Raw genomic sequence first — 10,663 nt, 5'->3', positions numbered from 1 at the left:
TGCAGGTGTTTCTACGGGTGTTTCTACAGGGGTTTCTGCAGGTGTTTCTACAGGTGTTTCTGCAGGTGTTTCTGCAGGTGTTTCTACGGGTCTTTCTACAGGGGTTTCTGCAGGTGTTTCTACGGGTGTTTCTACAGGGGTTTCTGCAGGTGTTTCTACAGGTGTTTCTACGGGTGTTTCTGCAGGTGTTTCTACGGGTGTTTCTACGGGTGTTTCTACAGGGGTTTCTTCAGGTGTTTCTACGGGTGTTTCTTCAGGTGTTTCTGCAGGTGCTTCTGCGGGTGTTTCTACGGGTGTTTCTGCAGGGGTTTCTGCGGGTGTTTCTGCAGGTGTTTCTACGGGTGTTTCTGCAGGTGTTTCTGCAGGTGTTTCTACGGGTGTTTCTGCAGGTGTTTCTGCAGGTGTTTCTGCGGGTGTTTCTACGGGTGTTTCTACGGGTGTTTCTGCAGGTGTTTTTGCAGGTGTTTCTACGGGTGTTTCTGCAGGTGTTTCTGCAGGTGTTTCTGCAGGTGTTTCTACAGGTGTTTCTACGGGTGTTTCTGCAGGTGTTTCTGCAGGTGTTTCTACAGGTGTTTCTACAGGTGTTTCTACCGGTGTTTCTGCAGGTGTTTCTGCAGGTGTTTCTGCAGGTGTTTCTACGGGTGTTTCTACTGGTGTTTCTGCAGGTGTTTCTGCAGGTGTTTCTGCAGGTGTTGCTGCAGGTGTTGCTGCAGGTGTTTCTACAGGTGTTTCTGCGGGTGTTTCTACAGGTGTTTCTGCAGGTGTTTCTACAGGTGTTTCTACAGGTGTTTCTGCAGGTGTTTCTGCAGGTGTTTCTGCAGGTGTTTCTGCAGGTGCTTCTGCAGGTGTTTCTGCAGGTGTTTCTGCAGGTGTTTCTACAGGTGTTTCTACGGGTGTTTCTGCAGGTGTTTCTACAGGGGTTTCTGCAGGTGTTTCTGCAGGTGTTTCTACAGGTGTTTCTACGGGTGTTTCTGCAGGTGTTTCTGCAGGTGTTTCTACAGGTGTTTCCGCAAGTGTTTCTGCAGGTGTTTCTGCAGGTGTTTCTACAGGTGTTTCTACGGGTGTTTCTGCAGGTGTTTCTGCAGGGGTTTCTACGGGTGTTTCTACAGGGGTTTCTGCAGGTGTTTCTACAGGTGTTTCTGCAAGTGTTTCTGCAGGTGTTTCTGCAGGTGTTTCTGCAGGTGTTTCTACGGGTGTTTCTACAGGTGTTTCTGCAGGTGTTTCTACGGGTGTTTCTTCAGGTGTTTCTACAGGTGTTTCTGCAGGTGTTACTACAGGTGTTTCTACGGGTGTTTCTACAGGTGTTTCTGCAGGTGTTTCTACGGGTGTTTCCGCAGGTGTTTCTGCAGGTGTTTCTACGGGTGTTTCTACAGGTGTTTCTACAGCTGTTTCTGCAGGTTTGTCTTCAGGTGTTTCTGCAGGTGTTTCTACTGGTGTTTCTGCAGGTGTTTCTACAGGTGTTTCTGCAGGTTTTTCTTCAGGTGTTTCTGCAGGTGTTTCTGCAGGTGTTTCTGCAGGGGTTTCTGCAGGTGTTTCTACTGGTGTTTCTGCAGGTGTTTCTACGGGTGTTTCCTCAGGTGTTTCTGCAGGTGTTTCTACGGGTGTTTCTACAGGTGTTTCTGCAGGTGTTTCTGCAGGTGTTTCTGCAGGTGTTTCTACAGGTGTTTCTGCAGGTTTTTCTTCAGGTGTTTCTGCAGGTGTTTCTACTGGTGTTTCCGCAGGTGTTTCAACGGGTGTTTCTACAGGTGTTTCTGCAGGTGTTTCTGCAGGGGTTTCTGCAGGTGTTTCTACTAGTGTTTCTGCAGGTGTTTCTACGGGTGTTTCCGCAGGTGTTTCTGCAGGTGTTTCTACGGGTGTTTCTACAGGTGTTTCTACGGGTGTTTCCGCAGGTGTTTCTGCAGGTGTTTCTACGGGTGTTTCTACAGGTGTTTCTACGGGTGTTTCTGCAGGTGTTTCTGCAGGTGTTTCTGCAGGTGTTTCTACGGGTGTTTCTACGGGTGTTTCTACAGGTGTTTCTGCAGGTGTTTCTGCAGGTGTTTCTACGGGTGTTTCTACGGGTGTTTCTGCAGGTGTTTCTGCAGGTGTTTCTACGGGTGTTTCTACAGGTGTTTCTGCAGGTGTTTCTACGGGTGTTTCTGCAGGTGTTTCTGCAGGTGTTTCTGCGGGTGTTTCTGCAGGTGTTTCTGCGGGTGTTTCTACAGGTGTTTCTGCGGGTGTTTCTGCAGGTGTTTCTGCAGGTGTTTCTACGGGTGTTTCTGCAGGTGTTTCTGCGGGTGTTTCTGCAGGTGTTTCTGCGGGTGTTTCTACAGGTGTTTCTGCAGGTGTTTCTGCAGGTGTTTCTGCAGGTGTTTCTGCAGGTGTTTCTACGGGTGTTTCTACAGGTGTTTCTGCAAGTGTTTCTGCAGGTGTTTCTACGGGTGTTTCTTCAGGTGTTTCTACAGGTGTTTCTGCAGGTGTTACTACAGGTGTTTCTACGGGTGTTTCTACAGGTGTTTCTGCAGGTGTTTCTACGGGTGTTTCCGCAGGTGTTTCTGCAGGTGTTTCTACGGGTGTTTCTACAGGTGTTTCTACAGCTGTTTCTGCAGGTTTGTCTTCAGGTGTTTCTGCAGGTGTTTCTACTGGTGTTTCTGCAGGTGTTTCTGCAGGGGTTTCTGCAGGTGTTTCTACTGGTGTTTCTGCAGGTGTTTCTACAGGTGTTTCTACGGGTGTTTCCGCAGGTGTTTCTGCAGGTGTTTCTACGGGTGTTTCTACAGGTGTTTCTGCAGGTGTTTCTGCAGGTGTTTCTGCAGGTGTTTCTACAGGTGTTTCTGCAGGTTTTTCTTCAGGTGTTTCTGCAGGTGTTTCTACTGGTGTTTCCGCAGGTGTTTCAACGGGTGTTTCTACAGGTGTTTCTGCAGGTGTTTCTGCAGGGGTTTCTGCAGGTGTTTCTACTAGTGTTTCTGCAGGGGTTTCTACGGGTGTTTCCGCAGGTGTTTCTGCAGGTGTTTCTACGGGTGTTTCTACAGGTGTTTCTACGGGTGTTTCCGCAGGTGTTTCTGCAGGTGTTTCTACGGGTGTTTCTACAGGTGTTTCTACGGGTGTTTCTGCGGGAGTTTCTGCAGGTGTTTCTGCAGGTGTTTCTGCAGGTGTTTCTACAGGTGTTTCTGCGGGTGTTTCTGCGGGTGTTTCTGCGGGTGTTTCTGCAGGTGTTTCTGCAGGTGTTTCTGCAGGTGTTTCTGCAGGTGTTTCTACGGGTGTTTCTACGGGTGTTTCTGCAGGTGTTTCTGCAGGTGTTTCTACGGGTGTTTCTACAGGTGTTTCTGCAGGTGTTTCTACGGGTGTTTCTGCAGGTGTTTCTGCAGGTGTTTCTGCGGGTGTTTCTGCAGGTGTTTCTGCGGGTGTTTCTACAGGTGTTTCTGCGGGTGTTTCTGCAGGTGTTTCTGCAGGTGTTTCTACGGGTGTTTCTGCAGGTGTTTCTGCGGGTGTTTCTGCAGGTGTTTCTGCGGGTGTTTCTGCAGGTGTTTCTGCGGGAGTTTCTGCAGGTGTTTCTGCAGGTGTTTCTGCAGGTGTTTCTACAGGTGTTTCTGCAGGTGTTTCTGCGGGTGTTTCTGCGGGTGTTTCTGCAGGTGTTTCTGCAGGTGTTTCTGCAGGTGTTTCTGCAGGTGTTTCTGCAGGTGTTTCTGCGGGTGTTTCTGCGGGTGTTTCTGCAGGTGTTTCCACAGGTGTTTCTGCGGGTGTTTCTGCAGGTGTTTCTGCAGGTGTTTCTGCGGGTGTTTCTGCGGGTGTTTCTGCAGGCGTTTCTGCAGGCGTTTCTGCAGGTGTTTCTGCAGGAGTTTCTGCAGGTGTTTCTATGGGTGTTTCTGCAGGTGTTTCTACAGTTTTTTCTACGGGTGTTTCTGCAGGTGTTTCTGCGGGTGTTTCTACAGGTGTTTCTGCAGGTGTTTCTACAGGTGTTTCTGCAGGTGTTTCTGCAGGTGTTTCTGCAGGTTTTTCTGCAGGTGTTTCTACGGGTGTTTCTACAGGTGTTTCTGCAGGTGTTTCTGCAGGTGTTTCTACAGGTGTTTCTACAGGTGTTTCTGCAGGTGTTTCTACAGTTTTTTCTACGGGTGTTTCTGCGGGTGTTTCTGCGGGTGTTTCTGCAGGTTTTTCTGCAGGTGTTTCTACGGGTGTTTCTACAGGTGTTTCTGCAGGTGTTTCTACAGGTGTTTCTGCAGGTGTTTCTGCAGGTTTTTCTGCAGGTGTTTCTACGGGTGTTTCTACAGGTGTTTCTGCAGGTGTTTCTGCAGGTGTTTCTACAGGTGTTTCTACGGGTGTTTCTACGGGTGTTTCTACAGGTGTTTCTGCAGGTGTTTCTGCAGGTGTTTCTGCAGGTGTTTCTACGGGTGTTTCTGCAGGTGTTGCTACAGGTGTTGCTACGGGTGTTGCTACAGGTGTTTCTGCAGGTGTTTCTGCAGGTGTTTCTACAGGTGTTGCTACAGGTGTTGCTACAGGTGTTGCTACAGGTGTTGCTACGGGTGTTGCTACAGGTGTTGCTACGGGTGTTGCTACGGGTGTTGCTACAGGTGTTTCTGCAAGTGTTTCTGCGGGTGTTGCTACAGGTGTTGCTACGGGTGTTGCTACAGGTGTTGCTACGGGTGTTGCTACAGGTGTTGCTACGGGTGTTGCTACGGGTGTTGCTACAGGTGTTGCTACAGGTGTTGCTACGGGTGTTGCTACAGGTGTTTCTGCAGGTGTTGCTACAGGTGTTGCTACAGGTGTTGCTACGGGTGTTGCTACAGGTGTTGCTACGGGTGTTGCTACGGGTGTTGCTACAGGTGTTTCTGCAAGTGTTTCTACAGGTGTTGCTACAGGTGTTGCTACAGGTGTTGCTACAGGTGTTGCTACGGGTGTTGCTACAGGTGTTGCTACGGGTGTTGCTACGGGTGTTGCTACAGGTGTTTCTGCAAGTGTTTCTGCGGGTGTTGCTACAGGTGTTGCTACGGGTGTTTCTGCAAGTGTTTCTGCGGGTGTTGCTACAGGTGTTGCTACGGGTGTTGCTACAGGTGTTGCTACGGGTGTTGCTACAGGTGTTGCTACGGGTGTTGCTACAGGTGTTTCTGCAGGTGTTTCTCTGAATGCAGCTGTTCCCAGTATAATTTAATTTCTCAATGTTTAAGTTTTACATGGTTCTAAACGCACTTTTAACATAATAACTATTTACAACCAGCTGAAAGGCTGCAGTGTGTCAGGTCAGATCAGTTCGATTGGTACTGCAACAGAGGGTTGGATAGGAATGCACCATCCCCGGATTTTGCATGTGGAGATGCAAAGAAACAGATCGTGTCCCGACTTCTGATGCTTCTGTTTCACGCTCTGTAAAGTCCTACCCCATTATGAAAGCTGCCGTTTGCTGGGAACACGAACAGTCCAGGAGGTCCATCCTCATTCAGACAATACTAAACAATAAAGATCAATCAATCATACAGTTCATTCAGAGACTCTGACCTCAGCATCACCTCCTGCCCCACCAGATCACCTCCAGGGGAGCACCAGTGCAATGACAGCTCAGTTCTCCTCCAGGATGCAGGTTCTCCGATCTAAAGATCCTGCTGTTTTCCCAGAGCCTTCAACATGTCAGCTTGCCTCTAGGACCGGCTTGTGCCGGTCTACTAGGCGTCTCGGACCGGCTCGTGCTGGTTTTGTCAAGATTACGGCTCATACAATCCAAACAATCCCTTCAACAGCCATCATCAGCTAAGACCTGAGACAGATCCTTCATCCTGAACATACTGCAGATAATTTATCTCAACCTTAACTGTGATGGTCATGTGACCCTCCAGCTGGTCATGTGACCCTCCAGCTGGTCTACGGAGGTTTTCCAGCGTTTCTATCCGTCCAGGAGGTCTACAATCCAGACACAACATGTAGTGTTTATTCAGAGACTCTAGATGGTAAATCCACCATTATTTATCACATCTTCATCACCATCACTACCATGTTGCTAAGAGACCTCTATTTTCACCTGGACATGATGATGAAGACACTTCCTGTCAGACTTTCCACCAATCAGAGAGCTTAAACTGACGGTAACGTCCAATCAGGAGCAGCCAAAGATCAACAAGTGATGAGAAAAGCAGGAAAATAATGATCCTCTATGGCTGGAATAAAGCCAAGAAGACGTTTGGGATGCAGCTGAGGTGGAGGTGCTGCAGTGAGGACAGCAGGTAGACAGTAGCAGGAAGACGTGTGAATGAGTCTTTATGCTGCTTAATCTGTTCATACGTTCATTTTCCATCATTTTAACCTCAGAATCTGACAGCTGAAGCTGAAACATCACATTTCCATGGAAACGTGACGTCTGCAGACTGACAGGTGGTGTTCTGTAAAGGTGCAGCTGACAGACACCGTGGAAATCTTTGTGTTTGAAAGTTGAGTAAAGAAACTCCTGAAGTCTCCGAGGGACGGGAAGGAGGAGATAAATGTGCGGTATGACTGAGATTCTGTCAGAACGCAGCAGCTTCGTCCTGACAAGATGGAGGAAAGCGAGCTCTGCTTCCCACAGCTGTCCAACTCGTCCTGCAGCCGACTGCAGATTCCTCACACGGAGGTCATGCTGTCCTACGTGGTGCTGTCCTTCATCTCCGCTCTCACTGCAGGTCTCAACCTGCTGGTCATCGTCTCCATCTCACACTTCAGGTCGCCTCACAGCCTTTTTGTCACCTTTCCATAGTCCAGTCTGGTTTCTGGTGGTTTCATACCCATCTGTTCCTCCTCCAGGCAGCTGCACACCCCCACCAACCTCCTCCTCCTCTCTCTGGCCGTCTCAGACTTCTTTGTAGGACTCTTTCTCTTCTTCCAGATGATGCTCCTAGATGGCTGCTGGTTCCTGGGAGACCTCATGTGTACCCTGTATCAGTACTCAGCGTATATCGTCACCTCTGCATCCATAGGAACCATGGTCATCATATCAGTGGACCGCTACGTAGCCGTCTGCTACCCGCTGCGCTACTCCAGCCAGGTCACGCAGAACAGAGTGAAGATGTGTGTGTGTTTGTGCTGGGTGTCGTCGGTGGTCTTTCAGAGCCTGATTCTGAAGGATAACCTGGACAGGCCGGGCAGGTCCAACTCCTGCGTTGGCGAGTGTGTTTTTGTCATTAACTACGTGGCTGGGTTTGTTGACATGACGTTTTCCTTCATTCTTCCCATTTCTGTCATCATAGTTCTGTATTTCAGAGTGTTTGTGGTGGCGGTGACCCAGGCTCGAGCCGTGCGCTCCAGCATCGCCGCCGTTTCTCTGCAGGGCTCAGGAACCGTGAAGAAATCAGAGCTGAAAGCAGCCCGGACTCTGGGGGTCGTGGTGGTGGTCTTTCTGCTCTGCATGTGTCCGTTTTACTGCGTAGCTCTGGCAGGTCAGAGCGACTCCCTCAATGCTTCCTCTGCAAGCTTCGTTATATGTTTGGTTTACTTTAACTCCTGTCTGAACCCCATCATCTACGTGTTTTTTTACCCCTGGTTTAGAAAATCTATTAAGCTCATTGTGACCCTTCAGATCCTGCAGCCCGGCTCATGTCAGGCCATCATGCTATAGACCCCCCCCCCCCCCCCAGTGGTTTATGGTGGATTTAATTATCAGATTTATTCCCTCCAGACATCTGCAGTGGGACAAATCTGTGTTTTATTCCTGAAAGACCTGCAGGACCTGCTCCTTCCTCTGTCCTGCAGCACCGACGGGATTTTATTTCTCATGGAGAAGGTTACTGCCTCGCCATGCTGGTCGACAAAAACCATTTCTAACCTAGAATTCCTCCAGAACCCGGCGGCGTGAGTTCTGATGAGGACTACAAAATAAAACTACAAAATAAAAGCTGAAACCCGACAGGACGACAAAAGGACTGAACCAGTAACCATGGCGACAACCTGGCCATCTGCAGCCAGGAGGAAGCTCCGGTCCAGGTTTCTACATATTCAGAAGGAAGTTTTATTGTTTAAAGCTTTTGGATAAAAATGCTTTATAAATAAAGTTTGATTTGCTGATGTTTATTCATTAATGTGTTAAATATTCTCCAGATAAAACCAGAGAATAAAACCCTTTGGTGGATTCTGTTCACCTGCTTTTCTAAAATCGCTTCTCTTGGTGAGAAAATACCAAACTTAGTTAACATGTTCTTCACTAACAGTACTGTATTCCTCTCAGTTGTAAAGCACATATTTACCCCAAAGTACAGAAAAGTCCGGGTTTTAACATGAAGATTTATTCTCTAAGATGTATATTTTACTTATTTTATTTGAATCATGCAGAATAATGAGAAAGATCTTTATTGATAGTTTTCATAAGAATGATTGTCATGATTTCAGAAAGAATAATAAAATATAGTTTTATAAGAAAACATTTGACCTGAAGGACGTTCATGTCCCGCAGACTTCAGGTATTCCTCACCCTGACCACCGTTCCGCCATCTCAGATAAAAATGATCATAAGAAAGAAAATCAGCATGTTGGTGTAAGTTTTATGTGGCATCAGGCCAGCTTCCCCGCCGGCGTTTCATCTCGCTGCTCGCTCAGACGTCACGATGCAAAACGTCTGAACAAAGCAAGCAGATACAAACTCTGTTGATGTTCATGAGAAAAATAATGTGACAAGCCAGATAAACAGGTTTTCACCTGCCAAATATAGACCTGCCAAAGCTCCCAATTAACGCGGCACGTAGAGCCGCTGTCACATGGCTGCAGGAAGGCGGCGGCTTGATCCTTTAATAGCTGAGTGACTGAGAAGGATCTCCACCGTGTCTGACATGACCGACAACCTCATGTCAACCGATTCGGAGATGTTCTGTAAAAACAATGCAGGAAAGTCACAACAGACTGAGTGGAACACCCACAGACCCAACCCTGGTCTGAGGGATTCGCATCCTGCTAACCTCCATTAGATCCTGGCTTCATCAGTTAACATCATAGATGGACGCCGCTTCCTGGCAATGATGTGAAAAATGAAGGATTTTCTTTTCAGTCCCATAACACAAAGAATTCAAGCCAGTATCAGCGATACCGATGCGATACCAACGCGATACTGATGCAAGATTTAATTATTTTCTTAATAACTCATCTGTTTAGATGTAATTTAATCTGGACAGTCATCATATTTGGGGGCGTGTCCTTTTGACACCCGTGACACCCTTTTGGTAGCCAGAGAACCTGGAGAGAACCCACACAGAGAACATACCAACTCCACACAGAAAGGCCACTGTTTGCCGAGGTTTTTAACTGGCTAACAGCGTGACTTAGCTTTAGCCCACCTAGCCGGTCAGCTCCTGTTGGCTCCAGGTTAGCTTGGTTAGCCTTTAGCTCCAGGCCGCTATCCTGCAGGTTTTCCATGTAGAACAGGGGTGTCCCGATTGTGGAAAATGTCTAAACCGGATGACTCTCAGATTAAGAAGGGAGGTGTGTTTACCGTATCACATGAAGAGAATTGGTATTGCAAAAAGTCGGTATTGGGCAGTATCCAGGTTTCAGATATCAGGATCAGAACCCCACAAAGCCGATGCTTCCAGATGGATCCTTTAATAGTGTTTTAGAGATTCATCTCTTATTGAACACAAACTGGAATGTGTTTTGTCTGTGTGGAAACACATGGCTGATTTTCTAAAGGATGATAGACAATAACTTCAACCTCTAAAGTAGCTTCACACACATGCTCAGCTTCTTGTTTCTGCATATTTGTGGGAGGTGAACATTATGTGCTGTTGTGTTGCGTGATGTGGAGCTTTGTTAGGTTCAGCTCATCCTCCGGGTGGCTCGCCACACCTGACCTGTCTGTTCTTCCCTGGAGGTAAAAATCATCAAGTTTTACAAAGAAACTGTCAAAGTCGTTCCTGCCCTGTTACATTCCGCACCACATCTTTCTGAATTTAACTGCAACCTTTCAGCTGCAGGATGTTTGTCTTTCATCGTGTCCTGTTTTTAAACGCAGCACATGTCCGACCAGTTAACCTCAGACAGGCTGAAAAGAAAATAAAGCCACTGTTTTTATTCCCGATGTGAACATGATTCATTAATCATCATCAGTGTGAGCGCCTCTGTAGAAGCAGCAGGTCACATGATACCAAGGAGGAAAGACATCAGCAAGGATACTTGCACACATGGGAAAAGCCCAGCATTGACCAGGTCTCCGTTAGCATGCTAACAGCCCAGTTAGAGAAAGACAGAACCAGTATGGCTTGTTGGGAATAAATAACATAGCAGCATGGTTTAGGTTGGCAAAGCTGCCTATGAGTCGGAGTGGGCAACATCTATCATCATGAGCCGTAGTTCTGCAGGTGCTCAGTTTCCCTGCTGCAACACACATGACTCAAATCAATGGCTAATTGATTGATGTGAAGCTCTGCACTCGTCTGCTGATTAGGTCTGATGTGTGGCAGGTGTGTTGCAACCGGGGAACGCCAAACACCTGCGGGTGTCGAGGAGCAACATGAAAAACAGCAAGCTCTTAAAATTTGTGTTTTTATGCTGTTAGAGGCATTAAAGCTTACCCTTTTTATGCTAACATAAAGCGTTAGCACTAGCATGCTCAGCCACTAGCATATTAGCATGCAAGCTAGCTAGCAATTTAATATTGTGACTTTTGTAGACAAACATTTATGATAGAAGTGTGTTTATTTCAATTTTATTCTGTTCCAAGACATGGTCATAAAGTTCAGGAGGAGAAACG

General features: G+C 47.5%; 1 protein-coding gene across 1 annotated transcript; it reads left to right on the top strand.

Annotated features, from left to right (window-relative positions):
* Positions 1 to 6,490: 6,490 nt before the first annotated feature.
* LOC306774256 (trace amine-associated receptor 13c-like) lies at positions 6,491 to 7,546 on the top strand (the record flags this gene model as incomplete). The annotated part of the gene is made up of 2 exons (XM_079264254.1): positions 6,491 to 6,654; positions 6,736 to 7,546. 2 exons carry the CDS (start codon positions 6,491 to 6,493, stop codon positions 7,544 to 7,546), a joined length of 975 nt encoding a protein of 324 aa, XP_079120380.1.
* Between the last annotated feature and the right edge of the window lie 3,117 nt (positions 7,547 to 10,663).

Source organism: Telmatherina bonti, assembly GCF_933228915.1.
Source record: "Telmatherina bonti genome assembly, contig: scaffold_262, whole genome shotgun sequence".
NCBI lineage: Eukaryota > Metazoa > Chordata > Actinopteri > Atheriniformes > Telmatherinidae > Telmatherina > Telmatherina bonti.
Note: the sequence above shows the minus strand (reverse complement) of the source record. Positions and strands in the feature narration are given on the sequence as shown.